General features: G+C 42.4%; 1 protein-coding gene across 1 annotated transcript in view; it reads left to right on the top strand.

The window, feature by feature from the left end:
- ABCC3 (ATP binding cassette subfamily C member 3) overlaps positions 1 to 19,235 on the top strand; it is a 76,369-nt gene that overhangs the window by 14,593 nt on the left and 42,541 nt on the right. Inside the window, exons 2-6 of the mRNA XM_084648586.1 lie at positions 10,545 to 10,721; positions 13,135 to 13,260; positions 14,490 to 14,627; positions 16,476 to 16,601; positions 17,690 to 17,751. Of these exons, the coding sequence (XP_084504712.1) occupies positions 10,545 to 10,721; positions 13,135 to 13,260; positions 14,490 to 14,627; positions 16,476 to 16,601; positions 17,690 to 17,751 (629 nt within the window). The remainder of the gene's footprint in view (positions 1 to 10,544; positions 10,722 to 13,134; positions 13,261 to 14,489; positions 14,628 to 16,475; positions 16,602 to 17,689; positions 17,752 to 19,235) is intronic.

Below are 19,235 nucleotides of genomic sequence, written 5' to 3'. Positions count from 1 at the left end.
CGTATTAATGAACGAATTCAGTGAAAATAATTGCCCAAATCCCAACAAATATTATTAAATTACCCCTAGTTCTGAGCTATAGGAAGCTTGCCTTGCAGGTGTACGGTGGAGTATTATTACAGTAACATCTGTACTTCACATACGGTGAAGCCAACATTTGAAAGCCAGCATGAGGGATTCCTTTGTAATGTCCATTAGCCTGATATCTGGATCATAGCACAGAAGATAGGTAAGATTTAAAGCAGAGGTCAAGACCATTCGTGGTCTTGAAAGTTCCCACACAACCACGTGTACGGGTCAGAATCCCCTTCCCCTTCTTAATTTTTTTCAGCCAAGCTTTGTGCTCACTGTTATGCTCCTTCTCCTGCCATAAAGCACTATGGGACCCTGGGTGAATAGCTCAGTGTAGAGTAAAATGTATTGCGGTGTGCGTCATGGGCATGTCCAATTTAAGAGTGACCTTTTGAAGGGAAATTTCACTCCCCCCGCAAGAGGAAAGGGTGGTGGGAGAGTACCGTGCACTGCAGCGAATTAATGCAGCACACAGCTTCTACCTTTTTGATGGCCTGCCTGAAATCTGGCTCCCATTTGAATCTAGGTCAAGTGAAATGAACTTGGTAATCAAAATCCTGATCCTGACTTGGCGGAGTACTGGCTGGAGGTTTGATAAACACAAAGGACTAAGACTAGAATAAGAGAGGTGATTGAAGTCCACGGTGAGGAAGGGTGTTCTTGATGCTATTCTTGACCGATTAGCAGACAAACCACAAGTTCACAACCTGCATGCAATATCAAGGAGAGGCCTTCTCTGCCATAATGCGATAGCAAACATTGCTAGTCTCTCTTCTGTTGTCTTTTATAGCCAAGTACAGTTACAGAGTAAATAAATTCCATAGCCAGTGAGTTAATATCAGAACAATATAAAAGTATGGCAAGTTAGTGCTCTGAGAAGTCTGCGTCTTGACAGCATAGCCATCCAGACGGTTGCACAGTATCACTGCAGCAGAAGTGGTGCGGCTTAAAGAACATTGCTGCCAAATTGCCTTCTGCAGGCTGTAGGAGCTGTGGGACACTGGGGAACTCCAGCAGTCTGGGGTAGGGAGAGGTGCCAGAGCCTTCTCAACAGCTCCTTTGAAGAAGTGGCTGGCAGTTATCCTATTTTAGCCTTTGCCGCTTGTGCAGAAGCAAGCCACAAGCAGTTTCTCTACAGCTCTGCTGAGAGATGCAGGCTGCCTCAGTCTCTTTGTGAAGATCCTGTTCTGAGAAAAGGTGGCAATCAGCAATATCCCTGGCCTTCCCCCGGTCGGCTCCAGTTGAGGGGGAGAGGTGGTCCCTCAGTGACTTTCCTCAGATTCTGCTCTATCTTCTGTAGGGTGAGCGAGCTGCCGGCAGATGTGACGATCGTTGTTATTGAAAGGGACCCTTATGTGCAATTCCCAGGCGCCCCTAAATGCACAGGACTTTTAGGAAGGCAGAGCAGCACACTGCAGACATCCCCAAAACTGGGGGTGGGAATTGGGGCTTGAAATCTGAAACAGAGCTTGTATCCAAATTTAGCAAATCACTCTTCTGTCTGTAATGGGCCGAAGCAAAACTCCGGATGCGAACACCCCTTAGCTTTTAGGTCCTCCTCCTGAATGTTGTGGGTCTGAGCTCACCTTCAATTGGAATGAGATGCATCGAGCCTCTAAGCCAAGCAGAGCAGGGTTTAGGAGATGGGCGAATAGGGCCAGGATATCTGGGAGCTTGAGAGGTGCGATGCAAGGAGTATCTTTGCAGTTGTGTTTTTCTGGATCGCAGTCCCCCCATTTTGCGCATAGGCTTAATGGCTCTTTAGTGACAGCGATGGCTTAGTTGTGATGTTCTGCACTGAGATTTAGTGGTAGTGCGGATGTTGGAGGTGTTGTCACTAGCGTGACGGGTTATAATTCACCAGTAAGTGTAACTGGCTGCTCCCTGAAAATTGCTTTAGTCTGATGAGAGATTTTAAAGGGATCCCAGTGTCTCTGCTGATACAAAATTCATACCTAACTCATTGATTCAGGGCAAAATAGAATGTCAGCATTTCCCTCCCTGCTCCTGAAATACCTAATCATCAAGAAAAAATTAGGTTATCCCGGGAACATCGTCAGTTATTTAGATACTTTCCGTGCTTTATAGATAGTTCCACCTATGTTCATTATCTTTTATTGGCCATAAATATTTAGGTTTTATTAACTATTTCATCCCCTGTAAGTTGCTGAAACACTACAATGGTGGGCAACCTGATAGACACTGAGATTGATAACATTTTCAAGCCTTGACTTCTATCAGACACACCGTAGCCAGAGGAGTAAACCTACTAGCTGGGAGTAAGAAATGGTATCCCTAGTCTCTGTTTGTCAGAGGGTGGAGATGGGTGGCAGGAGAGAGATCATTTGATCATTACCTGTTAGGTTCACTCCATCTGGGGCACCTGGCATTGACCACGGTCAGCAGACAGGATACTGGTCTGGATGGACCTTTGGTCTGACCCAGTATGGCCATTCTTATGTTCTTATGGAGTCACTATGAAAGCTGAGTGGAAAGCTGTCAGGGTTCCCTCCCCACTCTGAACTCTAGAGTACAGATATGGGGACCAGCATGAAAGATCTCCTAAGCTTATTTTTACCAGCTTACATTAAAAACTTCGCCAAGGCACAAATTCTTCCTCATCCTTGGATGGTATCACTGCCATCGCCAAGTGAGTTAGACAAAGGTTTAGGAAAAGGACCACTTGGAGTTCCTGTTTCCCCAAAATATCCCCTCAATCCCCTTCACCCCCTTTCCTGGGGAGGCTTGAGAGTAAACAAGGTGAGCACAGACCTGACCCTTGGGTTTTTAGGACACTAAAAACCCCAAACAGATTCTTAAAAACAGAACTTTATTATAAAGAAAAAAAGTAAAAGAAGCACCTCTGTAAAATCAGGATGGAAGGTAATTTTATAGGGTAATAAGATTTAAAACACAGAGGATTCCCCTCTAGGCAGAACTTTAAAGTTACAAAAAACAGGAATAAACGTTCCTCTTAGCATATGGAAAATTCACAAGCTAAAGCAAAAGATACTCTAACGCGTTTCCTTGCTATTACTTACTATTTCTGTAATTTTAGTTGTATCATTCAGTAGGAGCTGGATTACGTGCTTGGTCTCTCCCTTTGTTTTGGAGAGAACAACAAAAAGCACAAAAAAAATCCCTTTCCCCTCCCCAGATTTGAAAGTATCATCTTTCCCCATTGGTCCTTCTGGTCAGGTGCCAACTAGGTTACTGGAACTGATTAACCCTTTATAGGTAACAGAGGGATTTTATGCTACCCTTAGCTGTATGTTTATGACAGAAGCGCAGTAGTGAGCTCTGTGGCCAATTATCTGCCAGAAAGCTCAGCAACCACCCATAGTTGCTAAAGGAGGAAGGTGCTGGGGATTCTTAGCAAGGTACTGTTCATGGTTCTTGTTAAGGGGTCTTCATCTTTTCTATCAGTCTCTGGTGAGTGAAAATTTTGAAGTCCCCCATCTATCTACAAATGCATACATACTATGGTATATAGATACTGGAAAAGAGGTGACTTGAAGTCATGGGGCTGCTCATGTGCATAAGGGAAGCAAGATCAGATTAGCCTTTGCTATTCAGAAACGTGCCCCATTAGTTCAGCCTTGCTGTAAAGAACTTGTTCATTTTCATCACTTACTCTGTACTCTCTGCACTGTTCATGCTGGATCAGCATCTCTTTTGTTATCAGCAAAGGCTTCATTTTAGGGGGGAGATTCTCCAAAGCAACAATGGGATTTTGGCACATAAGCCCCATTGACTTTCAGTGAGTATTCTTCCCTTGGTGTTTGAATGTAGCTGTGCAATTTCTTTTGCCTTGTTTAAATAAGAGCTAATGCAGACCTTTGAGGGTGTCATCAGATGTCACCAGTGTGGTGCTCTGCTCTGTTCAATGTTGATAACAGTCGGCTGTGTGCTTGTGTTCCCTCTGTGTGCTGCCCCGGCTCTGCGCAGAAAGCTGGCACAGCAGACCCCGAGAGAAACCACAATGACCACCGACTCCGATAAGGTACGAAGGCACCCGCCCAGGTTTATTGCCAAATGAAGCAATCTCTAGCTCCCCAGATCAGATGTCTACAGTTTTGCTAGTACATATGCGCTTCCTGACAATGGACCGGCTCAGTCAGTGGCGGGATTTACCACTGCCCCCTCAGCCAGACAAAGACAACCCCTCAGGGGTGCATTCTTATACACAGGTACAAACAAGTTACACCTCACTACTGACATATTGAGGTACAACTCCTCTACATAGTAAGGTGCCGCCTGTAACCTTGTACATGTTGGTTCGATCAAAACAACCCTATCCATCATGTTATCCTTTTAACCCTGTCTTTAGGATGGGTCAGCATGTTCCTGTTATCTGAGGAATATGCTAGTATCAGGAGTGTTCTGGTACCATCCTGGCACGTGTTTATATCACTTGTGCCCAGTACCTTTTAGATATGTGTGTTTTTGCAGCATCAGCTCTCTTCATGTCACGTTCTGTGAGCAGGGCCTGCCTCTTGCTCACAGTTTAACTTTGTTTTATATCGGCATAGTCTTGACCATTACTTTAGCGCAGGCCATAGGCCTCATACCAGGCCTCTGATGAAAGGACTTATGTTTCAGGACCTCATCTTGCTACAAAGGGTATGTCTACATTGCAATTAAAAGCCCATGGCTGGCCCCTGCCAGCTGACTCCGGCTCACGGGACTAGGGCTAAGGGGCTGTTTAACTGCGGTGTAGACATTTGGGCTTGGCCTGGAGTCTGGACTAGGATCCTGTGTGATGGGAGGGTCCCCGAGCTCGGGCTGCAACCTGAGCCCAGTTAAACAGCCCCATAGCCTGGGCTCCCATGAGCCTGAGTCAGCTGGCATAGGCCAGCTGCAAGTGTCTAATTCCAGTGTAGACATACCCAGAATGGGCTTTACAGCCATACAGTCTGCATTTCAAAGGCAATAGAATAAACTGGCTTTGTTTAAAGATCAAAGTGAATGGAGGGATTGAGCAGATTTCTGGGTAAGTCTGTGCTTCCAATAGGTGGCTCACCCAGATTGTAGGGAGACCCATTTCATCATGGTCATGGTCATAAAAAAGGGCAAGTTTAGGGACCTTGCTTTTTTCCTTTCTATGTACCTTGAATAAATTAAATGATGTCTGAGTCTTTTGTTGTATGCTGGTCTCATGAGATTCTTCTCCCTTTCAAATGCTCATCCCTCCTCCATGCTCTCTCCAGTGAACAAAATTACTAGCGGAGGCAAAAACAAAGCACAAGGTAGAGGATAGTTGGTTTAGCAATTCAAATTGGAAACAAGGATCCTGACTAAATAAATGTTAAGAGACACGTTCCTGCTATGAAGGAGGTTTGTGGCTGGCCACTTTGTTAGGGTGTCTCGTGATCCTGTTAGGTTGAGTGGGTGGAAGCTGAAAGCATGGTAAGCTTGGAGCAGGGAACAGGTTTGCTTATGAGTCTCTTAAAGTGCGAGTGTTGCTACTTTCCTCCTAGCTGCAGGAAACCTTCCCATAGGGAGGAGAAGAAGAAGAAGAGAGAGAGAGTGGTGAGTGATTTTTTTTTAGGGAATTACAGTATACTGGTATGACTGCCCTCAGCTTTGCACAGCATGGGGAGGAGGTGACCAGCCCTCTGTGGAGAAAGAAGTGGTTCGGGACTATTTAGAAAAGCTGGACATGCACAAGTCCATGGGACCGGATGTGTTGCATCCGAGAGTGCTAAGGGAGTTGGCGGATGTGATTGCAGAGCCATTGGCCATTATCTTTGAAAACTCATGGCGATCGGGGGAAATCCCGGATGACTGGAAAAAGGCTAATGTGGTGCCCATCTTTAAAAAAGGGAAGAAGGAGGATCCTGGGAACTACAGGCCAGTCCGCCTCACCTCAGTCCCTGGAAAAATCATAGAGCAGATCCTCAAGGAATCAATTCTGAAGCACTTAGAGGAGAGGAAAGTGATCAGGAACAGTCAGCATGGATTCACCAAGGGCAAGTCATGCCTGACTAATCTAATTGCCTTCTATGATGAGATAACTGGTTCTGTGGATGAAGGGAAAGCAGTGGACGTGTTGTTCCTTGACTTTAGCAAAGCTTTTGACACGGTCTCCCACAGTATTCTTGCCAGCAAGTTAAAGAAATTTGGGCTGGATGAATGGACTATAAGGTGGATAGAAAGCTGGCTAGATCGTCAGGCTCAACGGGTAGTGATCAATGGCTCCATGTCTAGTTGGCAGCCGGTATCAAGTGGAGTGCCCCAAGGGTCGGTCCTCGGGCCCCTTTTGTTCAATATCTTCATTAATGATCTGGAGGATGGTGTGGATTGCACCCTCAGCAAGTTTGCAGATGACACTAAACTGGGAGGAGAGGTAGATACGCTGGAGGGTAGGGATAGGATACAGAGGGCCCTAGGCAAATTGGAGGATTGGGCCAAAAGAAATCTGATGAGGTTCACCAAGGACAAGTGCAGAGTCCTGCACTTAGGACGGAAGAATCCCATGCACCGCTACAGACTAGGGACCGAATGGCATGGCAGCAGTTCTGCAGAAAAGGACCTAGGGGTTACAGTGGACGAGAAGCTGGATATGAGTCAACAGTGTGCCCTTGTTGCCAAGAAGGCCAATGGCATTTTGGGATGTGTAAGTAGGGGCATTGCCAGCAGATCGAGGGACGTGATCGTTCCCCTCTATTTGACACTGGTGAGGCCTCAATCTGGAGTACTGTGTCCAGTTTTGGGCCCCACACTACAAGAAGGATGTGGAAAAATTGGAGAGAGTCCAGCGGAGGGCAACAAAAATGATTAGGGGACTGGAACACATGAGTTATGAGGAGAGGCTGAGGGAACTGGGGATGTTTAGTCTGCGGAAGAGTAGAATGAGGGGGGATTTGATAGCTGCTTTCAACTACCTGAAAGGGGGTTCCAAAGAGGATGGCTCTAGACTGTTCTCAATGGTAGCAGATGACAGAACAAGGAGTAATGGTCTCAAGTTGCAGTGGGGGAGATTTAGGTTGGATATTAGGAAAAACTTTTTCACTAGGAGGGTGGTGAAACACTGGAATGCGTTACCTAGGGAGGTGGTAGAATCTCCTTCCTTAGAAGTTTTTAAGGTCAGGCTTGACAAAGCCCTGGCTGGGATGATTTAATTGGGGATTGGTCCTGCTTTGAACAGGGGGTTGGACTAGATGACCTCCTGAGGTCCCTTCCAACCCTGATATTCTATGATTTTACCTCACTGTCTTTATGCATTACAGAGGTTGCTTGTAGGGATGGACAGAACAGTTTGGGTAAAATAGAAATCCTTCTAAGCCCCTCCTCCCTCATACCAAATCTTTGCATAATACTTGAAACCAAACCGTTTTCCCAGCTGGTCAGATTCTGACCATGGCATAAAAGGGTACAACTCCTTTGAAGTCAGAGGACATGTTCCTTCTTATACCAGTTAAGAATGTAGCCCAGTGTCTTTGTTTCATCTGTGCCAAAGCTGCAGTGTTAAGCTTTGCGATGACCAGGATTCAGACAACCCTGCTAGAAATTTGTCTGTCTGATCTTGTAGTTATGTTTGTCAAAGGGGCTACCTTGTATATCACATAAACTGACACAGCACTTCCTAATCTCTAGCAGTTCATCAGTGTGACCATATACTACTATGAAAAAAACAAGGAGTCCTTGTGGCACCTTAGAGACTAACACATTTATTTTGGCATAAGTTTTCATGGGCTAAAATCCACTTCATCAGATGCATGGAGTGAAAAATACAGTAATCAGTATATATGTTACAGCACATAAAAAGATGGGAGTTGCTTACCAAGTGGGGGGTCAGTGTTGATGAGGCCAATTCAATTAAGGTGGAAGTGGCCCATTCCCAGCAGTTGACAAAAAGGTGTGAGTATCAGCAGAGGGAAAATTACTTTTTGTAGTGACCCATCCACTCCCAGTCTTTATTCAGGCCTAATATGGTGGTGTCCAGTTTGCAAATTAATTCCAGTTATGCAGTTTCTCGTTTAAGTCTGTTTTTCAAGTTTTTTTGTTGAAGAATTGCCACTTTTAATCTGTTGTTGAGTGTCCAGGGAGATTGAAATGCTGTCCTATTGGTTTTTGAATGCTACAATTCTTGATGTCTGATTTGTGTCCATTTATTCTTTTGCATAGAGACTGTCCATTTATTCTTTTGCATAGAGACTGTCTGTACATGGCGGAGAGGCATTGTTGGCACATGATGGCATATATCACATTGGTAGATGTGCAAGTGAACAAGCCCCTGATAGTGTGGCAACTCCCATCTTTTCATGTGCTGTAATATGTATATATACTGCTTACTGTCTTTTTCACTCCATGCATCTGATAAAGTGGGTTTTAGCCCACAAAAGCTTATGCCCAAATAAATTTGTTAGTCTTTAAGGTGCCACAAGAACTCCTCGTTGTTTTTGCTGATACAGACTAATACGGCTACCACTCTGAAACCATGGTTACTCTAAGCCTTATCAGCAGACTGCAGCTGTTTAATTCACTTAAACAGAAGCTGTTGCTTTCAGAGTCTCTTTTTTTAATTTGGAAGAAAAACAAATATAATAGCCTGGAAGCACTTTTGAAGAAACCTCCCATTTGGAGAAGTTATCAGTTTACAAGGGAAGTTGGATTAATTGGAAGTTTGCAATTATATTGATAACTGGAAGTCCAAAAAACACAGAGAGAATCAAACATAGCAAGAGGTTTAAGCACAGATAAAAGTTGTTATCTCCCCATTAAAATCTTCTACAGCTTGATAAGTTTTTACAGGAAACTTAACATTATCTGTTGCATTTAAGATGTAAGTGTTATCAGCTAATTTAGATAAGACAGGAAACAAGTTCCCACTAACTACAGTGAAATGTCTGGTTCTTAGTTTTGACAAGTTAAATTATTCACCCTCTTAACTTCTTTATTTGCAGAAGTTGCTCTCCAACCAATAGGTACAAACTGGGAACAAGAATCTCAACATCTGGAGTTGCAGATGAAAAGTGTAGCAAGGAAGCTAGCAAGCAAAGATGTTTGCAAGGAAGCAGATTTTCCTTCTTTCACACAATCTGTATTTTATTGAGTTCTGTTTACAGTAGGGATTTACTTATTGTTCCGGGAGTACTAGTAATAAGGTCAAGATTTTGGCCATAAATGCAGCCTTTTTCCAGATTCTCAAAGTTACTCTACAACAAATAAGTTTGTTTAAACCTGATGATCTCCCTTAATACCAGATGTTTGTGTTAGATGGGCACTCAGATTTAAGATTTTACCTCGAAAGTGTCATTTTAAAGTTGTACTGCAAATTGGGAGTGCTGTGAAATGCACACTGGGGTGCCCTAGACTCTGAATAGCCTAACAAATGCTGTAATGTCACTAACTATAGATTACGGTGACCTTTTTTTAAATAGAACCAACTAAGCCCTAACAAATACAGGTAAATGTAATGGTTTTGCATAATACAATATGTACATTTTTGTTCTAAGTTACAAAGCCAGAAGTCACCATTGTAATAGACAGGTTGGGTTTAGTTGGGGGAATTTACTGTATGGGATTACACAACATTTACAACTATTACTCATAGCCCTTCTGTTGGGACAAAGGTCACAAGATCTTTAATGACCACAAATGGTCAATGTCACAGTTGCAGGGTTCTCTGCACCTCTGTCCCTTCACTTGTCCCTGAGTGCACCCCCACCGGGGCCAGGCCTTGTGTGTTTACCTCTGCTGGGGTGCAATTCCGCAATTCTCCCACTCTTATATGGGGCCCTGGGCTATCGCAGTTTGTGTATCCACGGTGCTTATCCAGTAGCTCTGACTGAGTTTGAGCACCTGTGGTTGGGATTATAGGACCAGTGGTGTACAGTGATCAGATGGCCGCCTTAAAACAGGAGTATTGTTTTTTTTACCAGTGGGAACAAAGCTTTTAGAGAAAAATGGATTTTAAAACAACGTACTATCTACATGGATGTGTGTCTAGCCGAATGCATTACCATGCTGTGATAGTGACCTAGGTAGGCGTAGCTTCTCCAGAAGCTCCTAGCACGTCCCTGAGTCTCCATCTAGTTCCCCCAAAAAACTATGCTTTCTTGAAAGAGAATCCCATTTTAAACCCCGTTATAGGTTGGCAGGGGGATTGTTTTTGTTCTTTTGTGTTCCTGGGCTTTGACCCTTTCTCGTCCAAACCAGTTTTATAGGTTGGCTATCTTGTGCCATTCTTTTCCTTGCCACCTGTTTCTCTAGGCAGCCCTCTACTGTATTAACCCCTTATATTCATACACTAAACACCCCAATAACAAGGCCAACATGCAGTGTTCATCAATTATTACAGAGCAGCTCCAAATCCATCACAGTCAGGATCTTGGGTTTGCATCTCCTTTGAATAACAGCTCAGTGCCCCCTACACCCTCTAGCAGAGTCCAGAAGTAGCTCCTTTGAAAAGCCATTGTAGCCAGCAAGGCTCCCCATTAATTCATGTCTATGCATCTTTTCTTCAGGAGCCCAACATTTCGGTGCACACCAACAATCCGGACCTAACACCATGTTTTCAGAATACCATCTTAGCATGGATCCCTAGCATTTACCTCTGGGCTGTCTTACCCTTTTATCTCCTTTATCTGAAACATTACAAAAGAGGATACATCGTACTCTCCATGCTGAGCAGGTTCAAGACGGTAAGATCTTTCTGTAACTCGCTGCACAAATGTGTATCCTTGAGGTCACATGTGGGAGTGGAAGCAGAGACATGCAAGTTCCAGGCAAATGGTACATAAAAGGGAAACTCAGTACGAGGTGGAAGATCAATGGCTTTATCTGCCTCTAGATTAAAGTTAGCAAATCAATACAGCTTTACAAATGTTTGATAATGAAGGGCAGTCTCTGCCCTGGCCAAGTCTGGGTTCAGGCTCAAAGCATTAGGCTGATGCCACTCTCACTGGTTTCAATGAGGTCTGGGTGCAAGTAAGGGCAGCTGGATCAGGCTCATGGTAGGTAACAATATGCACAGAGATCCCTGAAATACCTAGGCATTGTCGCTAGAGGTTACAAGCTACCCCTCTCCCTGGCTTGGATAAGCAGAGCTCCCGCTCCTTGGGTGGTGCAGTGAAAGTTCGCTCTCCAGTGTCAATTTACTTATCATCCCAATGATCTCCTTAGTACAGCTATCTGTCGATCCATCTATGGATCAATCCGTCGCACTTATATGACCCCTATATCTGAGCACTTCAAAATCTTCAATGTATGTATCATCACAACACGGTGGTGAGGTAAGTATATCCCCATTTTACAGAGAGAGACTGAGGGCTTGTCTACATGGTGGGGTAATACGCACTACGAGGTGGTGTAATTTCTGAAGCACACTAAAGTGCTGCATTAGTGTGCAGGAAAGGTTCCATAGTACTATATGACACAATACTGCTTTAAAGCACACCAGGGAATATTTAGTGCACACCAGCAGGGTCTACAAGGACCAATTAATGTGCAACATGTTAGTGCACTTTAAAAATCACACCCCTGTAGAGCGCATTACCCCACCCTGTAGCCAAGCCCGCTGTGACTTGCCCACGGTCCCACAGGGTTGTCTGTGGTGGAATGGGGAATTGACCTAGGTCTCCCAACTCACCGTACCGTGACAATTGGGTCAGGTGTCCTCTCGATGGAGGCTCACACACTGCCCTTCACAGCATGCTCACTAAAATTTTTCTAATTATCTCCATCCTCTTCAGTTTGTGACATATCTCCCACACTCCCTCCAGCTAGGGAATAGTAACACTGGAAGTACCCGGCAGATGCTGCCATTCTCTCCATTTCTCTCCATTCGCATTCTCAGTTCATGAGTCACTGTGAGCCATCTCTCGCTTGGGAGATTTAATTCCTGTCACGTGGAACCCATCTGCGTACCTCCCAAAGCCTTCCTCTTGTGGTTGGGCTGGTTGAACTCCAAACAGATTTGCTATGCCCCGATGTCTTTGGGTAGTTTTTGACACAGGTGTATATGCTGACAAGAATTGTAACCTTGAGAATATAACATCGCTGCGTCATCTTGCCCTGTGTACTAGCTCCAGATGAATGGAACACAACCCATGGGGGTAAATTTACTTTAAATTGTCTCACACACACACACACACAGAGGTCATCTCGTTAGTTTATAACTTCATAAACTGAAATGGCAATAGAAACCCTAATGGCCAGCTCAAGAGCTAAGGCAGGTAGCTATAAAAGCTCCCTTTGCACACTGTAAATATATTAATTAGCCAACCTTATAGAGCACAATGAAATGCTTTGCGAGAGGGCATCGGGAGCTGAACACTGAGGACCCGTAAAATCCATTAAGCCAGCCACTGTGTACACAAGGTAGGTACGTGATGAATCACTTCATGCCTTACCACCCTTAATTGAACCTCCTTGGCTTAGAATCTACCTGCCAATGGGATGAGGCAAGTAAGGGGAGTAAACAAAAGGAGGGGAAAGGGAGAGTAGGGCAAGGGTTAAAATAATGAGATTAAGGCTTGTACACACCTCGGCAATGTAAAGGATGTTAATGCTCTTGATGTTGGAGATAGATGCACAGACCTGAGAGAAGGGCTTGCTGGAACTCACCCCTGTGCAAAGGGCCAGCATGAGACCACTTAATCCTCACTTAAAACCTATTTTGAGGGTTTAAGTGGTACATAGTTCTTGTGCTGGACCACAAGAGAATCAGGTTCAATCCAGGAGTAAAACTCGTGGCTCCAGTCCAGAGCACTTGTCACTAGATCCATCTCTTTCTCTCTCTCTCATTTGTGCCACTGGATTTCCAATTAAAACTGATTAATATAGTGAAAATAGGCAGATATGTATGTCTGTGTCCATATCACATTCACACACACCCCCAAAAAAAGTATGAGGCCAGATTCCCAATTGGTATAAATCAGTGTATGTACCCTCCATTGACCTAGCTCATGGTTTTCTTCACCTGGGTGAAGTAATGGCACTGTTTTATTTTAAATCAGCTTCTCGTTGATCCAAATATAACTACTTCTGCAGATCTGCACCTGGAGGCAAATTTATCATATGCCTTCCCCATTTAACACTTATTCTTCTTTTTAGATCTTAGGTGTTCTGCTGTGGTGTGTGTGCTGGGCAGACCTATTCTTCTCCTTCCATGAACTCCTACAAAGCAGAGCCCCATCCCCTGTCTATTTTGTCACTCCCCTAATTGTTGGCATCACAATGGTTAGTATGCATTTCTATCAGTGACTATTAATGGGAGTAGCTTTCGCTGGCATGAAGTTACCCTTTGTGGACTAATGGGGTAGAAAAACCTTCCTGTGCATTCTCCACAGGATTCTACTGATCACCAAAACCCTGGAATTGGTCCAATGTTGACAGCCTTAGCAGAGAGGTTGAGGAGTAATTGGGCCATGGAAACTGAACTACCTTCCGAGCTCTCGAGTTGATGCTTTTATTGGTTGGGGGAGGATGGCAGAGTGCTGTGGGGTGAAGCAGAATGGCTAGCTTCATCATGTTCTATCTCTCTGATGGTCAAACAGAACTTTGGGAGGATTGTCAGTCTGACACCTTTCACCGCCGTTAAATGTTCTCTCTATTTTTTTTTTAAAAAGTTGCTGAATGAATTATTAATATTTTTTGAGTTTATATATGAAAAATGTTGCTTCCTGAAAAAAGCTCCTAGTGCAAACAGTCTGCATTGAAGAGATTGTGAGTAATGTCAGTTTAATGGAAGGCTTTGTTTTGCATCATTTATTTCCTAATGTAAAATTCTTCATGCTACCTTACTTGTGATTGTTGTGTAGAGATAAGTGACTTGTCTTTTATGTTGGGCTTGTTTTGACCTCTCCTGAGCAAAGCAATGTATTGGAGCCCTATTTGTGTATTGTTCTACCCTGTGTCAAACTGTGCTTCTGATTTATATTATTGTTGGCTCTTTATTGGACAGAAACCAAAAGCATTTTGCTAAAGAACTCAAACTAGAAGATGAAATACTAATCCTTATCCATTTAGCTTTTGCTTCCTTATGTGGGATGAAAACATTCACAGACAGGTTATAATTCCACCTATCTAGATGGAAGCAGTGAACTTTTTGGTGAAGAACCAATGAAGTTTAAAAATACATTCACCCTTACTGTTAATTTGGTACAAACAAGAGAAATGTCGGTTAAAAGAAAAAACAAATTTCTGAATCAGAGCCCATGAAAACAGGGAGAGAAATTATTTCATAAGGGCCCTGTCCTGTTTTCATTAGGCAAGTGAAAGTTTGCGATTGACTTCCATGGGAGCACGGCCGAACCTTAAGTGCACAAGAAACCATTTTTGTAATCCTGTAATTTTAGTGGTGTTGCTGCTGTGGGGGGGGAGGGTTATGATGGGCACCCACTGAAAGCATGAATGGGGAAAGCAGTGTCAGGCATGTATTTATGTGTTCCTGTGTTTACTTTTCACAGGTGTTAGCCACAGTACTCATTCAGTACGAGAGGCTGCGAGGGGTTCAGTCCTCAGGAGTGCTCATAATATTCTGGTTTTTGTCTGTTCTCTGTGCTGTGGGTCCTTTCCGGTCCAAGATCATGGCTGCAACAGCTCAGGTAAACATACTGTGCTTGTGTAGGGGACAGCTGGTATAGCATTACCATGACTTGGAAGGATACATGGAAATGAGTCACCCAGTTTAGATTTCATATCTGAACCTGAACTTTACCAGACAAAGGGGAAGTTTGACTCCAAAGATGGAATTCAATCTGTCTGTAATTTAAAGGGAACTTTTGAGTCATATCATTGCATGCCAAGGGAATGCCCAGACTATGCTCAATCAAAGGATGCATTGGACACCTGGCAGGAATCTGAGGGCTGCACCAGTTTCACATACAGTGGAGCAGATCGCAGCCACCTTTTTAAATAAGGAACAGTGGTAGCAGAGACAATATGTCTTAATATCCAGTACTCCTGCTTGGATCATACAGTTTGGCTGCACTGTATAACTCCATGGGCTGCACAGTCAACTCTTGATGTGATGGGAACCGGATTTCACGCTTACTGTGGTTGTGAGCAAAGATCAGAAAGTTAGACGGAGAGAAAAGAAAGCTGTGCTGATATGATCATGTTTAAAAACATAGCTAGTTCTGCCACAATGAGAGAGGGACTGCCATATCCCTGATCCGAGCAAATTTCCATTTGACTATTGAATAAGTCCTGTGGATTTAGTGATTAGATAATTGAAGGCCTGGCAAGAAAAGCAGCATGTTAAGAACACTAAGCATAAAATCTTGGTCCAATAAAAGTCAATGGGAGTTCTGCACTATTTGGTGATTTAAATGATTATTTATTCATTTAATATCATTTCTATAGGAGAGATCTTGATATACTGGGCTGCATAAAACATGGAGCTTGAATTGAACTATAAATGGTAGTCTGTGCAATATTAATTTAGAAAATACTACATGCCAGAGTGGGATGCCCTTGTGAGTTAACTGGTGTAAATTTAACAAGTACAGTAATAATGAATTTCCTTGTTATGGCCCCTCTCACCCTCACAGTGTAACTGTGAGGCTAAAATTCAAACGTAATCAAAATTCCATCTGGCTAATATAAATAAGTTAAAATGTTGAACTACATCATGATGCAGCACCGAAAGCTTTTTTCGAGGGGGAGAGGCTTTATCAATGGCTAATTCTGTAGTAAATCTAAATCAAGAGGTTGGATGGCCTACAGACCTGGACCATTAAAGCAAACCCATAGGCAACGTCTCTTCTATTGTCTTTGCAACCATCAGTGGCCAGAAACGCCCCCTCTCTGACTGTACGGATACAGATTTTTTATGGTTAATGAGAGTGTGCACAATTACATCAGACAGGATATAAACAAAAACTGTATAAGGGATTATACAGTTCTGCTATGAAGAGTAAGTCAACCACTAACTGAGAGGAGCTGGAAAGAAACTTACCCTAAGGGAAGAGTGTACAGTAATTGTCTATTACAAAGTTTCTTGCCCCTTCCTCTGAAGGCATCTGGTACTGGCCCCTGTCAGAGACAGGATACTAGCCTAAATGGATTCCTCTTTTGATCTGGTGTGGCAGTTCCTATGACTGTATATTAAAGGCATGATCCTGCACATATCATCACCACAATCTCCGAAAAAGATTTCAGGTGGTTCTAATTCAGAAAAGTATCCTTATTCAGGAAAGGCGTTTAAGCACATACTTTAAGTCCCATTGAAGTCAACGAAACTTAAGCACATGCTTAACTTTAAGCACATATTTAGATGCCTTAATGAATAGGGACCCACATTTATAACCATTATTCCACATAGTAAGACATTTGCAGGATAGAGCCCTAGGGGAGAAAATGCACTGCCAGAAAGCAGCTCAATAAATTAGTAGCTTCTACAAGAATTAAGTCTAATGAAAACAACCCTTTACTGTTTTTTCTCCTTCTAGGGCCAGATAAAAGACAGGTTCAGACTTACCACATTTTACAGCTACTTTGCACTGATACTCATTGAGCTGATCCTTTCGTGTTTTAAAGAAAACCCTCCATTTTTCTCCCCTGTTAATTCAGATCCTGTAAGTACTGTTATATTCCTCTGATTGTATTTTATAGAATTTCTTAGGTGACATGTAAGGGAGATAGTCTCTATTGGGAGGAGTGTTCGGGTGGCTTAGGGCAGTGTGTCTCAACCTTTTAGGTTGGCAACCCATTACATGAAGTCAAAAATTTTCACAACATGCCTCCCCCCCCATTATATGTACTAAGATTAAAAATGCGCAGTAGTAACCGTAATAATCCTGTGTAATTGGTTCATATGTGTGTTTCAAGAGGTTGACAGAGAATGCTTGCCCTTGAAGGGGAATTGTGTGCAGGGAGTGGGGGAGCAAGATTTTCTTTGCTTTATATTATAATAAAATTTTCAACACGTCATGATCCCCCAGTTGAGAAACACTGGTTTAGGAGATTGGTAATGATACACGGAGCCTTTCACCACTAGATCTCTGGTTGAAATCCAGCTCAGAGCAGTTGGTTGCTGAAGATAGATCTCACTATTAGAAATACTGAGAATACCGCACCTCATTTATTAAATTGTTATGCAGCAGCAAATATATTTATGAGAATTAAAATGTGATATTAATTGTTCCAAGGATTATCTCTGGAGAGACGGACTTCAGTTTGATGGATGTCCTCTTAATGATATGTGAAGCCATTGGGATTTTAATTTATTAATAAATGAGCCATTCCTATAGGACTTGAGGATGGACAAGGAATAACCTTACGATAAGACAATAGTGCTGTCTAGAGGTTAAATTGCTTCTCTATCTCTTTAAGCTGTTTTCATAATTGGATTTATGTTTGAACCAAGCTGGGAGAGAATGCTGAATTATTGAATTAATTTCTGAAACGAACATTTCTGAAAGCAAAGAATGACATTTCATTTTGTACAAGTGTGATTAAAAAGCAGTATGAGGTGTGGTTGTTAAGGAAAGAAAGGAGCCTGTATGAAATGGAGAATGAAAGAGATAATTTTATGTCATTATTAGCACATAGTGCATAAGTTATACTCCATGATAGATCAAAAATGATTAAAATGTGTTTTGTCCTTTTTGAAGCAATGTTATTTTAAACTTCTTAATTTGTTTTTAATTTAACTTTCTTGTAGAATCCATGTCCAGAGTTAAATTCAGGCTTTCTTTCAAAGATGACATTTTGGTGGTTTACAAGGTGAGCATGTCCTTCAGTGCATGCATCCGATGAAGTGAGCTGTAGCTCACAAAAGCTTATGCTCAAATAAATTTGTTAGTCTCTAAGGTGCTACAAGTCCTCCTTTTCATTTTATGTCCTTCTAAGGCTTTTATAACCCCAAGGATAACCTCCATTTTTGTTGGCAAAAATACGGGACTTCTGACAACCAAAAATTTCCCTTTTAGTATCTACTGGATAAAGTTACTCGCTTCCTGTTCATTCTAGTGTAATGTTTCCCCTGAGAGGTGTCAGGACACCAGTGGTAGCAGTGAAAGAGATTTAAAAATCTGTCCATAAAGTGCCAAGAAGATTCATAATACCTTTCAGAACTGTAGAGGTGAAACTGAAGAGTAGCCTAATAAATAATATATACAATTTGCTTACTATGCACTGGAATGCTAACATACAGCAAGAGAGTTGGTGAGTCATAAGAACATGTTGCACAACAGGGATAATACTGCTACCTTTATACTCCAGGAGGGGGGATGTCTTTACTTTCCTGTGGAAGTTTTCATGTACTGTGTTCGTAAGGGGATTTTCTGAAGCATAAGGAAAGAAAATCGAGACATATATGTAACATGACAACTTTCAACAATAGAATTGTTGGTGTTACACATGGGTTCAAGGTGCAAAGTTCAGATCAGGATTCAGATCCAAAGTTTTGGCCCATCCCTGATAGAGAGATGGGCAAACTGCAAAATTCACATCCAGACTCAAACTTTCTTTGAGGGTGGTGGCATCTGGGATTTTTGCTTTGGCTTCAGTGATAATAGTTACACTGTCATTAGCAATGTCCTCTTATTATCCTATGTGTAAACCCAGTAAGACCATTTCTAATAAAGTGTGTCATATTTGCAATGCTTCTAAGGGATTTGAATGCTCAACTCCTATTACAAATTAATGGGCATTAGCTGTTCATATCCCCTAGGCAGCTTTGAAAACTTCACCCTAAATATGCCATTGAGGAATAATAATTTTCAGATATATGTGGGGGAAAAATCCCATTTTCCTTTGGTGGTTTATAGTCTCTTGATTTTTATACGTCATTCAGCTCAGACAGTGACTCTCGACTAGTTTAGTTATTTTAACTTCCTAACACTTCACCATTCTCATGCAGTAGTATAATTCAACTCAAACACTTCTGGAGATGGTTTCATTATTCATCACAATTCTTTAAATTGTTTTTGTTGACTTTTAAAAAAAATCACAACAATATTTCCATAATATATTGGGTTTTTAAAATGTTGTTTATTAACTAAACCTAAACGTGGAACCTAAACTATCTGACCTCCTTTCCCTGCGTTTGTAACTCAGTTTTTGCTTTAGGGTCTAATTATCACTTTTGGTTTAGAAAGAGATTTCTCTTACTTTTGTTAGCTAAATGGTATTGAAGTTTCCAATGTTAATAAATGTCTTTAATTTTATCAGCCAAATGGATTTGGAACTATTATTTTTATATTCAT

The sequence above is a fragment of the Lepidochelys olivacea genome (genome assembly GCF_965140295.1).
Source record: "Lepidochelys olivacea isolate rLepOli2 genome assembly, chromosome: 14".
Classification (NCBI taxonomy): Eukaryota; Metazoa; Chordata; order Testudines; family Cheloniidae; genus Lepidochelys; species Lepidochelys olivacea.
This window is presented reverse-complemented; position numbering and strand designations above follow the sequence as displayed.